Source organism: Balaenoptera ricei, chromosome 8 (assembly GCF_028023285.1).
Source record: "Balaenoptera ricei isolate mBalRic1 chromosome 8, mBalRic1.hap2, whole genome shotgun sequence".
Taxonomy (NCBI): Eukaryota; Metazoa; Chordata; class Mammalia; order Artiodactyla; family Balaenopteridae; genus Balaenoptera; species Balaenoptera ricei.
The window spans coordinates 76,517,729-76,533,031 of record NC_082646.1 but is presented as its reverse complement, the minus strand read 5'-3'; the positions used below and the strand labels follow the sequence as shown (position 1 = coordinate 76,533,031).

At 47.5% G+C, this 15,303-nt stretch overlaps 2 protein-coding genes across 14 annotated transcripts in view; both read right to left on the bottom strand.

Moving 5' to 3' along the window:
* NAV2 (neuron navigator 2) overlaps positions 1 to 15,303 on the bottom strand; it is a 411,390-nt gene that overhangs the window by 244,580 nt on the left and 151,507 nt on the right. For all 13 annotated transcript variants that reach the window (XR_009504671.1, XM_059931256.1, XM_059931258.1 and 10 more), the window contains exon 4: positions 4,842 to 4,914. Coding sequence is in view for 12 of the 13 variants with exons in the window: in XM_059931256.1 (XP_059787239.1) it covers positions 4,842 to 4,914 (73 nt within the window). In the remaining variant the exon portion in view is untranslated. The remainder of the gene's footprint in view (positions 1 to 4,841; positions 4,915 to 15,303) is intronic.
* On the bottom strand, positions 12,261 to 12,689 carry LOC132369887 (COP9 signalosome complex subunit 9). The gene has a single exon (XM_059929592.1). It carries the CDS (start codon positions 12,666 to 12,668, stop codon positions 12,495 to 12,497), a length of 174 nt encoding a protein of 57 aa, XP_059785575.1. The 5' UTR covers positions 12,669 to 12,689; the 3' UTR covers positions 12,261 to 12,494.

The following is a 15,303-nucleotide window of genomic DNA, read 5'->3' as shown; positions in this document are numbered from 1 at the left end:
CGTGGGTAGGAGGAGATGGAGACAATCTACGTGCTGCTTTTACCCTAACGGTCCAGAAAAACCTCCTGCTTTCTGGCTCAGGATGAAAGGAGGAGAAAGCTCAGCATCAGGTCTCTGGCCATCAGGGCAGCAAACCCAGGTCTGAACTAATCAAGTCAGCAACCGATTTCACTCCTAAAGCATATACTCCCTGTTAGAGTCACCTGGAAGCATCTTCCTGCCTCTGTTTCTCCAACCTGCAAGACGGATAAAAAGCTAGTCCTTTGTTCCCATCATATTACCTATGCCCCAACTTCTATCTAAATTTCCCTTCACCTTCCTTTTCCGATTGGTGAAAGCCTATTCAACCTGTAAAACCCAGAAGAAACATCACCGTCTCTGAGAAGCCCCTGCCTGTCCCAGGCAGAGCTGATCGTAGCCTTCTTTGGGCACCACTGGATCCTGTACATACCACCAGCACAGCTCTCTCATTAATTGGAATTTAAAGCTAGTTTTGTATGACTGACGTGACTTTCCGTGTACCCCGGTGCCTAGCACTGTGCCTGGCATATAGGATGTGCCCGGCAAATGCGTGCTTAACTAAATAGGATATGTCTTCACCTCCAGACCTCCGCTTCCCCATTACGGGAGGATGGGCTCAGGGCCAGGTAGCGCAAACCCCAGGTGTTCTCAAAACTCCCAGGGATAAAGGTCATTCCTCCTCACAGGAACAGGTTTACAGATGGTTGTGACAGGTGGAGTGAGGGGTTGAAGTGATCTAAAAAATCACCCTGGGGAAGGCTGAGGCCCAAGCTCACAGGACTCTGGCAAGTCTCCAGGAGCAAGCGGATGGGTCCGATCTTGGGGAACACGCAGGGGACAGGAGCAGCCCCAAACCAGCAGCATCTCCACGGGCCTCACCTGGGCCTGCAGCCCCTGCTCGCAGGCATCAGCTGTCTGTGCCCTGGAACAAAGGCTCCCTGTGGCTCTCTCGCAGGCAGGCCAGGGCAGGGCCTGAGCTGCTGAGATGCTTCAAGGACAGGTGCACACACCCTCCCGGGTTCCAAACCTGGCTTTAGTCACTGGGAAAGGGTGGAGATGTGCCTATGAGGCTTTCCAACCGCTGATTTTTTTTTTTTTTTTTTAAATCAGAGGAGGAGCCTCAGGGCAATCAATCATCTTCAAAAGGAAAACAAAGAGCATTAAAATTACATGATTTCTTTAAACACTATAATGATTTTCTAGTAGTTATGGGGGTGGTTAGAAGTGTAGACAGTGGTGAGCAGTATAAAATACCAGGACTTGAATCAACAGATGTGAGTAGCTTGACCACTACTGACTCTGTAGGCCTCCCTTTTGCCACAAGGAACAATCTCTTTGGGCCGTAGTCTCCTCATCTGTAAGATGGGGTAATACGAATACTGATCTCGGAAGGTTGCTGTGGGGGATTAAATAGGATATAAACTAAAATGTGTATAACACTTAGCCCAGGGGCTGTACCTGGTGGGTCCTCGATACATGATTTCCACTCCTATAACTTAACAGTATGTCAAATGGAGGTACTTCCTGTAGCCCTGAAACTGTGAATAAGGCCCATTTGAGGAAAACAGGCTCTAAGTACCCTTGCTTTGTAAGTTCAAGGAATTGACAGAAGTTGGGACCAGTCACCCTCCCACAAGACTGCACTAGTCCAGAATCAGTCTTACAACCAAAGACCATCATCACCAGCCTCTACCCACCGCGCCCAAAATCAGTATAAGAAGATCCAGATGAGAGAATGTCATTGAGGGTGGGCGTGGGTGGTCATGATTGATGATCACAGAGACAGGATATCTCCCCCCGTCACCAAGGAGCAAGACAGTGGGGTCCTTGCACTCCTTGAAGTCGAGGGAGTAGAGGCTTCAAGAGAATCACTCCAGGTGGTGGTGCTGGTGTTCTAGTGCCCAGCTGGGACACCTGCTTAGCAGGGACCTGGCAGATCTGCCTGTTTGCCACCTAAGCTGGGGGAAAAGAGCTGGAGAGAGATTGTATGGTGGGGACTTCCAGGTGACAGGAGGCCTGTTCCATCACTACAAGTGGAAGACAGAGCCCACACATTCCTGCTGCTCTATGGTGGGTAACGCAGGGATTGTGAGACTGAGGCCTACGGCCTTACCAGGACCACCTTAGTGTGGGGACGAAGAGAGGCCTGAATCAGGGGGATGGAATGTGACTTCTACCAGCTGGGGGTGAGCTGGAGGAGTGGTCAAATCTCACAAGAGACTACCGAGGCCCTGGGAGCAGCATGGGAGTGAGTGCCGGTCAGCAGGGCATGCAGAGACCCCCACTGGGGACAGTAGAAATGATGGCCCACCAAGAGGAGGGCAGCAACTTCACCACCAGCAGAACTCTGCTGCCTCTGCTGCTGCCCCAATCCTGGAGGCTCAGGCACAGGAACGAGGGAAGGGAAAGGAAATCAAGTCATCACATCCCCCAGCCCCCCTCAACCTTCCAAAGCCACCTGCACGGAGGGGCACCGGGGAAAAGAGCTTTGAGTCTGAGACTGAAGTTTAAAAATGAACAAGGCTGAGTCTTAAGTATTGACATAAATCTGTTCTAATAACTGCACAAGGCTGAAGAGAATGGGTTCTGGCTCAGATATCGTTAAATGAGTCTCAACCAAGCAGGAAAGACGGGGGTCAACATAGCACAGGTGTGGGCAGTTACTGAAAAACTTACTTCATGGTTATACCCCACTGACTGATTCCTCAACACACTGGTTCCAGTCTGCTCTTCTCTGCTCAGACTCACAAGGGCCACATCCCACCATCGACCAGGGGGCTGGGGCTGAGTCTGTCTGCACGATATGCCTTCACAGGCTGCCCAGCATCTTCCGAGACAGCGTTCCGGCCAACAGAGGTTCTAGATCTTTTTTGATTTCTCTCACCCGTACATGGCACGCCCACATTGTATCCATCTGCCTTCCCCAAAGACACCATGAACAGGAGCTCCGAAATCACACAGACCTGGGTTCCAATCCTGGCCCTGCCACTCACTCACTGCGGGCTTCATAACTTCTTTCAGGGAAAATTTCCTCATCTGTAAACTCAGCATATTATAAATTCCACCGTCAGTTGTGAGAGCTGGAGCTGATGCAGATAAAAGCCTTAAAAGCACAGTTGGTACTTATTCATTCAACAAATATTTGTTGAGTAGATTCTCTATGCCTTAAGGTATAGAGAAGATGGGGCAGGGGAGAGACAGGACAGGCAGAAGGCAGGACAATGGGTAGATAGATGGCGGGGTGGCCAGGGTCACCTCCAGGCCACATGAGATGAAGCTGGCCTACAGGGTCTGCATCCCCTGGAGCCCTTTCTGCTAAGCGTGACTTGTAGAAGAGACGCCCCTGCTGGTGCTCTGCTGTGGGTGGGGTGCACAGGCCCGGGATCCAATCATGCCCAGGACCTAGGAGGAATGTGTGCCTGCCACCTCCACCAGCACGAGAACTCTCTACCAGGAGGAAGCAATGTGCTCCTTGGAATAGACATTTGCATCTCCCTACCTCTCCATGGAAACACCAACACCAACCCCTCACGCCCCAGCGATGCGCATGCCACATGCCATTCAGCCTCGATCTCATCCCCCGTGGAGGAGGGCCCATAGCCCAGAGCAAAGGAATCCTCCACGGACCCTTCTCTCAGAGCTGAGATTAAGGCTGACCACCGAAAGCTGCCTCAGAGACCTCTGGAAGCAGTGTGACCGTGTCTGACCCGGGGCAGCCCCAGCCTGTTAGAGGTCCCACTTGGGGAATTCCGTGCAGACATGAGACACCAATAGCGGCCGCCCACCCGCAACACTGGAAGAGACTACAGCCCAGAAACAGGGCCAGGAAAACCAAGCTTTCACCACACAGCAGAGCAAAGGCAAGGAACAGGCCCGCAAAGGATCACGCTTGCAAACTTACGCTCCACTGGGCTGCGTCCTTCCGCAACGCTCCCCGCCTCCCCAACCCTAACTACCAGAGTCAATGCTAACCAGCAACTCTGCAAAACGCGGCCAGGATAGGGAAAGGTGGTGTCATCTGAGGCCCACACTGCTCTACCTGTTCTGGGAAAACTGGAGGAGGTGCAGCCTAATGAGTTTGGGAGGCTACTGGGGCCTATGGCTGCTCTGGAGCTAGCAGCTGCTTGTATTTACAAACAGGAGAGAGACAGAGCAAGTTTCCAGAGTAAGCTGTTGCCCGAGGAGGCTAAGAATTCAGACCGGCCATCTCCAGACCAACACCTAATGAACAGCGAACCACCAGCGAACGCTAATGTGCTAATTAGCCACCAAATTGGAGTTAATTAAAAACTAATCACGATGTCAAAATGGAGCCCCTCATTAATAAATCACGTGCTTTTTTGGGGGCGGGGGGAGCTAGGAAAAGTGCTGCTTCTTCTGATAAAATTAAGAGATAAGGATTAGGCATTTTTCCCTGGGAACTTGCACAGTTTAAATATGCTCTGTGGTTAAGTGTTCTCTCTCCCACAGATAAGGCTTGGCTTGATAATTAACTAAATTGCCGGTTGCGTGAATCAAATCGGTGTTGTTTGATGAAGCCCTTCTCAAAGAGAAGCAGCTCCGTCTTTACTGCTCCCTCCGTGTCTTGCCGACAAGGCTGGCACGGTTGGATTGGCACTCTCAGAGAGATTCTTTAGGTTGTCAAAAAGTTGGCATCCTCAAGCGTAGACAAGCATTGAGTGGCCTCAAAGCCAGAAAGAGACAAAACCGGAAAAGCCCACCAGCACCCCTTGGCTTAACGCTAAAAATGTCATCAGTAAGTAACAGGTGGGCATTTCGAATGATGAAAGGGCAGCTTTATGACAAGTGCTCAGACTCACCTTCTGCAGACAGCCCCTGGATGTTTATTCCCTTAGCTGCCAGGAAATTCAAGCAGGCATCTATGTTTTCAATCTAGGGGGGGAAAAAAAAACAACAATATACACTCAATAAATGTTCAGTCTTCTCCAGAGCCATCTCTTATTAGGAACAAAAGTCTATGTCAGAGAGAGGGTTCACTGTGCATTTGCTAAGGTTCTCAAAGAGGAAAAAATGACATGAAAACACCGGATGGATAGATGGGTGCAGGTCAGTACTCTCCTTTGTCTGTACTTGCACAGGAAAAGGCTACCTAATATCCCAACCACACACAGCGCCAAAAGTCAAGGCCTTGGATTGCTCACGCCTGCCAAAAATAACCAGGGTGGAATTGGAGCTCTCGTGTTGATCACTGTCACCAGTGCTATCCTGAACACTTGAGCAGCTGCCAGAAACACAGAGGTGGGGACAAGGTTAGGAGACCCTTCCACCTACCAGCAGCTGGGAGAGACTTCCCAGCCCCCAGGAGGTGGGCAGTCAAGCATAAAAAGAGTGAATGGGCGTCCCAGCGGGAATCTGGGTAGTGTTTACTCACAAAATTCTCAGGATGGCAGGCATTGCAGAGGACAGGGAGAGCTGCAAACTCACCGAACCTCTCTGTCCTCTGTGTTTTCTGTGGCAGAAGGGACCCGACCCCACCAGGGTCTGGGAGGCCTCCTGGGCTTTCCAGGGCTGATGCCACGGCCAAGGGCACGGCCAAGGGCAAGCTCACGTCCAGCCCTCAGGAAAGAGCAATTAGATCATTCCCAAAGGTCTGATTTGCCTTCAGACCTTTCCCTTGTCAGGGCTAATTATTTTTTGGTCTACAGGAAACTGTTCAGGCTCGATTCATGTCAACGGTGACCAAAAATAAGAGAAACTGCCTTGGACTTTGGCACAGGGAACTTTGGATTTCACACGGTTTGCATTTCACAGCGGAGATCTTCCTCACCTCCGCAACCCCTCAGCCCCCGCCCGACTTCCCAGGCTCCAGCCACACGCTTAGGAACTCCAACCAGTATTTGACCCATGGGGTTTGTTGTGAACTCATAAATGACTCTCTTTCACAGCGTACATGTGACCCTTCTCCCTCCCCTCCCCCAAGCAATATCCTGATGGCTCCTTCAGAGCCACAGGGTGAAGTGTCTCCATTTTACGAGCTCTCATTTGAGTACAGTCTGGCTCCAAGGCAGTCTTCCTGAAGTTCACGTCCACCCTCCCCTGATGTCTGGCATTCTCCTTCTCTGCTCCCAGTCTTCACAGCTTCCAAACACGTTAAATTAAGCTCAGGGACACCTGAATAAAACTGCATCCATTCTAAAAGAATCCGCTCAACCCTGAGCTTGAGGTCACTCCATCCTCACATTTTTTAGCTCAGGTTCCCAATCTCTTTCCCAGCTTACAGCTCACCTTCCAGGGTCTTCATCTGGGAGACATTGTTTCATCTCTAAGAAAAGGGGTAGAATGCAATTCCTACAAACGAAATAAATGCCGATGCTACACGTTATGCCTGCCACCATCGCAGAAAATCGTTTCTTACAAAGAGGGAGGAAAAATGAGATGGCTTTAAACTCTCCTTTCTTCTTTCCAGCGCAGGATGACTGACAGTGACAACCAAGTGCTACCACCTTGGAGGGAAGGGGGGCGAGGGGGAGGACGAAGAAGGAAGAGAATGGCTGGGAGGACCCTGTGCAAGGTGTTTTGGAGCAATCGGCTTCCATGTAGAAGTGTAATAAAAATCATCTCTCTAAATGTTATTGCACTCTATTACAAAACCCTGCTTTTGAGAAAATACCAATCCTTATTTCATGATATTGTATACAGTGGTAACAGACCAAAACCACTCAAAAGGATTTGTGGCCTCTACACAAAGGCACTAGCATTTAAATCACAGTAAACTTATAAAATTCCTCTTCTACCGCTTGTCTCTTCCTATAATCCTATCCTATTTTTTTTTTTTTTTGGTGTGTATGTGTTTTTATTGTTTATCTATTTTTTATTTTTTTAAACTTATTTTATTGAAGTATAATTGATTTACAATATTGTGTTAATTTCTCTGTACAGCAAAGTGATTCAGTTATATATACATTCTTTTCCATTATGGTTTATCACAGGATACTGAATACAGTACCCTGTGCTATACAGGACCCTACCCTACTTCTTCTAATATAATATCTTACACATGGCTCTGAAGGGAGGCTTTGGCAATTATGACCCCATAGAAAATGAGAAGAGAAATCTGACCACCCCTGAATCTGTTAATGCAAAATCAAAAATAGTGCACTTGGTATTGATATTTATCCTGGGAAGTGTCATGTAGGTGGGCTGACATGGGTAGGTTAAGTTTTTCAGCAACAGTGTGGCAGTGTGACACTAAATACAAAAAAAAGGGACACCTGCCAACATATTCAAGAAAAGCACTGCTCTACTACAACACTGCAATTCTATAGAATTTTCCCTCCAAGGAGCATGAAGTACGTTTCCTTGTCACATCTATGGAGCATTTGATGTATGTGGCACCATTTAAAGTCCATGGTGGGACTTTCCTGGTGATGCAGTGGTTAAGAATCCGCCTGCCGGGGCTTCCCTGGTGGCGCAGTGGTTGAGAATCTGCCTGCCAATGCAGGGGACACGGGTTCGAGCCCTGGTCTGGGAGGATCCCACATGCTGCGGAGCAACTGGGCCCGTGAGCCACAATTACTGAGCTTGCGCATCTGGAGCCTGTGCTCCGCAATAAGAGAGGCCGCGATAGTAAGAGGCCCGCGCACCGCGATGAAGAGTGGCACCCGCTTGCCACAATGCAGGGGACACGGGTTCGATCCCTGGTCTGGGAAGATCCCACATGCCGCAGAGCAACTAAGCCTGTGCACCACAACTACTGAGCCTGCGCTCTAGAGCCCATGTGCCACAACTACTGAGCCCATGTGCCACAACTACTGAGCCTGCACTCTAGAGAGCCCACACGCCATGACTACTGAGCCCGTGTGCCACAACTACTGAGCCTGCGTGCCACAACTACTGAAGCCTGCGCGCCACAACTACTGAAGCCTGCGCGCCTAGAGCCCGTGCTCCACAACAAAAGAAGCCACCTCAATGAGAAGCCTGCGCACCGCAACGAAGAGTAGCCCTGGCTCGACGCAACTAGAGAAAGCCCGCGGGCAGCAACGAAGACCCAATGCAGCCAAAAATAAATAAATAAATAAATAATAATAAATTTAAAAAAAATAAAGTCCATGGCAATTTCTTCTTGCAAGGCTACCCTTGGTACATTTCAATTCACCCATGGGGCTTTCTTTTTAAATGTTAAATTCTGTTAAGGGGAGAAATAATTATAAACAGGTTACCTAGAATATTTCCTCTCTTGTTGATTTTGGTTACAGTCCTATCATTCTGTCAACCAATTTCATAATTTTGATCAATAGTTCTTTGCTGAGTAAGGGAGACTGGGAAAGGAAGAAGATTTTGCCCCCCAGGGGGCATCTGGCCACATTTTGGGTTGTCACAACACTGAGGGGAACTGACATCTAGTGAGCAGAGGCCAAGGACGCTGCTAAACACCCTCCAAGGCACACAACAGTTCCCTCCCAACAAAGAATTGTCCAACCCCAAACGTCAGCAGTGCCAAGGGTGAGAAACCTGAGGGATGTGATTCTTTCAATCACTCAGTCAACATCATTGTGCGGATGTCTGCTCTGTGCCAGGCACTGTGCTCGATTCTCTTGACAGTGTTGGTCCAGAGTCTCCCCCCAGTCCAGGAGCCCACATTTACATAATCCTTCTCTTTAGGGTCCACAGAGCCACTCGACATACACCCCCTGACTCCCGTCCATTTCCAGGAGAATCAGAGCATATAAACAGGGGAAGCATTAGGATCTCCCTACATCAGGTGAAGGAGGAGACCTAAGGGCACTAGGAATGCTTTCTCCTAAAGAGGAGATGAAACGGGGAACACTATCCAGATGGCCAGATTGCACTCCCAGAAAATGTAAAACCTGAAAGTAAGAACTTGGGTCATCATTTAAAAGACGATTCATAAGCCCATCAAGCACCTTGAATTTTTTTCCCCTCTACCACGAATTCTCTGCTCACAGAGGAGTTCAAAAAACATTCCTCAAGTTTCAAATCCACTGTTTAATAATGTTCCATTAAGGCTAAAAATCACTCCCGACAAGGCGGCGGAGACCCACGCTCTTTTCATCTGCACCCCAGGAAGGGCACGGGGCTGGGAAGCAGCATAGGGTCAGATGTGGATTCCAACCTCCCGCTTCACTTGGAATGAGATCAGAAGAGGAGAAGGTTTCTTTGATCCACGCTCTCTTGTGATTCAAATTCACCTTAAGGTTTTCTTATAAATACTGTTCAGGTAAACAATCCGTCCTCCAGTACGACTGAGGTTGCAAACTCCCACCACATCCCTGGAGGGGACAGGACGGTGGCAGGACCCTGGGGCACTCAGCACAGCACAGTGAGGTCCTAGTGCCCATCTTTAATGAGGCTCATGGCTCATATGGGATCCAGACATGCAGTGCAAGATGAGAATCCTGTTAAAGTTGAGAGGCAGAGTGAAGGAAAAGACTCTTCACCAGCAAAGTATGTAAATACAACGAAAGTTGTTCATTAACACATAGCGGCCAATATAAACTACTTTCCAAAATTAGCTGAAAAAAAATCTGTGCGAAGTCTGACATTCCAGTGTTGCTGATGGGTGGGGAGGGGCACTGGGTGAGAAGGCTGTTGTAGTTGTTGTCATAGAAATGGGTCCAAGAGCTCTGGGATCAAGCTCCTGGAGTTTGCAGTGCTAGCTGGGGTGGAGGCAGGAAGCTGAGAAGGGGGACCACAACACCGGAGACCCTGGGAGCAGAAAGGAGCTGGATGGAGGAGTGGGCGGAGTAAGGGGACAAACCAAGACCAAGATGTACTTCCCAGAGTTTCCCTTTGTTTGGGGCCATATGTGGCCTCAACCCTGTGTGGTCCATGAACATCCAAGAGAGAAAGGCTGCAATTAAGCCTTTCTCCCACTCTCAGCCAGGCTCTCCATCCCAAAGTTGAATAGCTTCTCAACAGTCTCTAAACTTCAGACCTGCAGGGCAACTTCCATGGACCATGTATGTTGTAGCCTATGTCTCCCACATCCAGAAATATATCCCCAAACAGGCCAGGCACAGAGCAAGGAAAATCAAAACAAATGGCAAACAACTGGAAAGAGAAGGGAGGGGGGATCGGAGGCAAATGGAAAACTTCACATTTCAATCATGATTAAGGCTGGACTGGGTCTCATGATAACATAAAATATGCAAACCTCAGAAGCACTGCTGTATATCTCCTTGGTAGCTTAGAGACTGATCAAATACCATCTGTTGTGGCAGTTGTCATGGTAGCATTTTTCTCTGAATACCAGTGTAGTTGAGTGCAAAGCTCATGAAAATGATTAATGCAGACGAAGACCATCTCTACCGGCACTATCGCAGCCCAGGGGAAGATGGGGCTCTGGGCATAACGAGTAAATGGGGTGCTAGTTTTTATGAGTTCAGAGTTTGTCACCGCACCCCTTGAAGGTCTCCTTCCTGAGAAGATGAAATTGGAAGGGAGGCAAACAGATGCTGTATTAAAGTCAGGTATGGTCACAGCCATTTTTAAAAAATCATGAAAACGGGCTTCCCTGGTGGCGCAGTGGTTAAGAATCCACCTGCCAATGCAGGGGACACGGGTTCGATCCCTGGTCCGGGAAGATCCCACATGCCACAGAGCAGCTAAGCCCGTGCGCCACAACTACTGAGCCCGCGCACCACAACTACTAAAGCCCGCGTGCCTAGAGCCCGTGCTCCGCAACAAGAGAAGCCACGACAATAAGCTCACGCACTGCAACAAAGAGTAGCCCCCGCGCACCGCAACGAAGAGTAGTCCCCGCTCACCACAACTAGAGAAAGCCCACGCGCAGCAACGAAGACCCAACGCAGCCAAAAATAAATAAATCAAATAAATAATTTTTAAAAAAAATCATGAAAACGCCTAGAGCTTAAGTAGTGGGAGACCTAGACCCCAGACAAGGCTGAGCGAGAACTTGCAAGTTCTAGGGACAGTAAAAGCACAGTGTAGCTTCTTCTTGAGCCTCTTATCAATACAAACAACTTCCTCCCAGAAGTGTGTGTGATCTTCACACCTGCTATTGCTACTTGTCAACAAAAACAATTATCATTCATCCATTCATTTATCCATTTCTTCATCCATATTTACTGAGCACCTTCTGGGTGTTAGGAAATGTGTTGGTACTGGGTATACAGTGGTGAATAAAAGAGACATAATCCCTGACCTCTAGAACCTACAGTCTAACGTAGGGGAACTGGCACTAGATAAACAGTACACCAATAGCATCTGTCATGTACTAAAGGACAGGATCTAGCCTGGGGGGATGGGGAGTCATGTAAGAATTTAAGGAAGAGATAGCAAGTTGGTCCACAGAGACAGGGCTTTTTGTCTGTTCTGTTCACTGATGTAGCTCCAAGCACCTAGAAGAGCATGGGGAGCATGGTAGGTACTCGAGAATGTCTGTTGACTGAAGGGAAATTTGAGCTGAGACGTAAGAGTGAGCTGGGCACCGGGAGTGGGGAAGAGAAGAACGTCCCCATCACAGGGGCTCTAAGGCTGGAAAGCTTTCATGCAGGATGCAGCCCAGCATATTCTGGGAACCAAAAGAGCTGGAATGACTGGAGGCCAGTGAGCAAAGGAGAAAAGCAATGAGAGAGGACACAGAGCAAAAGCAGAGTGCTGGGCCATATTCAGGAGCTGATGTGGAAAAGGAGAGAAGGGAGGGGTCCTTCCTGTTCTTAAGGAAGCCTTGACACTCCATTACCATGGCAACAGCAGCCAGGCCAAGCCCTTCTGGTCCAAAAGTTTCAGGATGGGCTATGTTGTGTTAGGGATGGATCAAGCAGTGCCTTCAAGGTGGGGCTCCAGTGACATCCGGGCTGGGCACCGAGACAGGGAGGGATGGGAAGGGTAGGGCAGCATCTGTGGTCACATGTACTAGGAAGTCTGTTTCCTATCTAACAAGCCTCCATGCTCTCCTGACACTCCTTCCCCAGACACTTTCCAAAAATAAAAATAGAATAGAAGAAAAAAATAAAAACAAGAAATCCAACCATGAAACCAAACCAAAATATACTTTGGGGAACTGCCCTCCGAAATGCCTATCTCACCAGTGTTGTCTTTTTGCTCTGCATTCCTAGGGACCATGACCTGACGCATGATTTTCCAGCTTCACTTTTTTCTCTACCTATGTCAGTGTTGGGGTCCAGCAGCATCATATGGTCACTTACATGGTCATGGGTCACAGTATGGTCCTGGAGATGCACATCACCACAGGACAGAGCACGCAGGGCCCAGACACTGTAGTTTTTGTTTTTTTTTTTTTAATAACATCACTTTTTTTAATTGAAGTTAAGGACAAAAGGCGGTCACATTCAGAGATCAAGAGGCCTCATCCAGATGGTTAAAACCATCTTTTCCTTCTTCGTTAACCATCTCCTAACTTCAAGTGATTTCCACAAGTTCTCCGGAACCATCTACAACTGTCCTTTGAGGCGATCCACCACACCACGGCATGGCAAGGCCTGAGCAAACGCACCGCCGGACACACCTCACTGGATATCATCGTCATCAAAGAGATCTTCAAAATCATTAAAAAAGTCTGCGTGAACTGCCTTTTCATTGGCTGCCAAGTCCATCAGGAGCCCGGTGCTGCCTCCTGCCTCGTCCAGATCCACGTAGGGCCCCGCGCCCTCGGGAAACATCTCGTCCACCGCCGGCTTCATCTCCGCCTGCAGCTCCGGCGACACTGTAGTTTTAATTTTAGAAGGGGACCCCAGAAAAAGGGAAATGTATGCTGGTGCTTCAAATCCGCCCAGGTGGGGAAACGTTCAGGAGCATCTTTCCTTGTAAGCCCCACATACTGTTGCTTACTTGACAGACACATAAAGCCATCTTTGGCCAGTAGTACAAGGGGCTCCATACCTTCTGTCCCAGCTCTGGCCATTCAACCATCAAAGATTTCAGAAAGTCATCTCTAGCTCTCTTGGTGGCTTTGAAACAGAAAGCTTAAGAACGTGGGACTCGGGGGCTGAATGGAGCTTGAGTCGCTCTGTCAGAGTGTTTCTCGTGCTGCTTTAGTGCCTTGCCCGACTCCTTCCTTTAATTTGGCAATGTTATCCTCCTTATCTTTTATGATATTTATAACTTAGGCTTTCCAAGATGTTGTCAAGAATTCCTTTTCAAAAAAATTTTATAGGAGTCTCTCTGCTGTTACAGCAAATGGGTAAGTCCATATGGATACAAAAAGAGTCTCTCTAGAGGAGAAAAAAAGTTGAAAACAAGAATCTCAAATTCCTCCAGTGACTATCTTTTTCCACTTTGCTTCCTACTGCCTAGAATGTTTCATTTCCCTATTATTTTCTGACTTCTCGATTTTTCCCTTGAAACAAAGAGAGAGACCTGGAAGGGGAGCTGTGGCTAACTTCGCAAAGCCAGTCCTCACTCTGGAGGCTCCCAGAATAGAGGTCTACAGTTGAACTCTGCAGAGTACCTGCTTTTGGATACAGCAGTCCTTCTGAGGGTGAAAACTCCACGGGGGAACAACATCATCGGAAAGGCCCAAAGGATGCCCTTGTGCATGTTCGTTCAGCACAGCATCCTGCACGTCATTTCTCCTCCTGCAATTTCAGAGTAATGATCCCAAACGTCCTAGCACTCCCAACAGGGATTATTCCAAGTGGAGGCCTCCATTAGGAGCTGACATAGATGCTAAAAGGGGAGTGATCAGGGCTAAAGAGTGATATTTACAGGATAACAAAGGGTCAGACAGATCTGGGTTCAAATCCTGATTCTGCCATTTACTGAATTATGATCATCAGCAATTTAACCTGATTAGTGACCTGATCTGTAAAATGGGCATTATAACACCTACCACTCAGGGTGGTGGTGGTTATCATATGAGAGGATATGTGTATGGTACTTAGTAGGTGCCCAATAACTGGCAGTTTTTGTTACTGTGTTGTCAATTCTGATATGAATGTCCCTGGTCAATAATGCTCAGGCCATGACATGCTCAAAGCTGTGTCTGGGGTCGGCCTCTGGCAAAACAGAAAATTAAACAAGCTTATCTGGTCTGCCTTCCATTCCTCCTCCTGGGTTTTCCTCTCCATCACCTGATGTGCAATCCCTCTCCTGAAAAGATGCTGATAAACCAATTCACACTAAGGCAGAAGGGCCTGCTACTAGCCTCCCAACATGTCACCTCACCCGGAGGTACTTGTATTCCATCACAATTATTAAGGAACAGTATATGTTGATACAGATATTGAACTCCACACTAGATTCTGGTTCCCTTAGAAACTACCCACAAAACCCTAAGAAAATTATTAACTGCTTCAAGCCTCAAATTCATCAACTGTAATATAGGAATGCTGATACCTATCTCAGAGCATTAGTGAAGAGTACATGAGTTGACATATGTCAAGAGTCTCGTGGTACCTCACACAGACCTTTAAAAAGGCTCTTCACAGCTAACACCTATCCTTCTCAAACTCTTCCAAAATATAGCAGAGGGAGGAACACTCTCAAATTCATTCTACAAGGCCACCATCACCCTGATACCAAAACCAGACAAAAATGTCACAAAAAAAGAAAACTACAGGCCAATATCTCTGATGAACATAGATGCAAAAATCCTCAACAAAATAGCAAACAGAATCCAACAGTACATTAAAAGGATCATACACCATGATCAAGTGGGGTTTATCCCAGGAATGCAAGGATTCTTCAATATACGCAAATCGATCAATGTGATACACCATATTAACAAATTGAAGGAGAAAAACCATATGATCATCTCAATAGATGCAGAAAAAGCTTTTGACAAAATTCAACACCCATTTATGATAAAAACTCTCCAGAAAGTAGGCATAGAGGGAACCTACCTCAACATAATAAAGGCCATATATGACAAACCCACAGCCAACATCATTCTCAATGGTGAAAAACTGAAACCATTTCTTCTAAGATCAGGAAAAAGACAAGGTTGCCCACTCTCACCACTATTATTCAGCATAGTTTTGGAAGTTTTAGCTACAGCAATCAGAGAAGAAAAAGAAATAAAAGGAATCCAAGTCAGAAAAGAAGAAGTAAAACTGTCACTGTTTGCAGATGACATGATACTATACATAGAGAATCCTAAAGATGCTACCAGAAAATAACTAGAGCTAATCAATGAATTTGGTAGAGTAGCAGGATACAAAATTAATGCACAGAAATCTCTTGCATTCTTATACACTAATGATGAAAAATCTGAAAGAGAAATTAAGGAAACACTCCCATTTACCATTGCAACAAAAAGAATAAAATACCTAGGAATAAACCTACCTAGGGAGACAAAAGACCTGTAGGCAGAAAACT

What these genes read in the sequence shown, in the direction of transcription:
- LOC132369887 (XM_059929592.1), bottom strand. Translation starts at nt 12,668, where the DNA reads ATGAAGCCGGCGGTGGACGAGATGTTTCCCGAGGGCGCGGGGCCCTAC.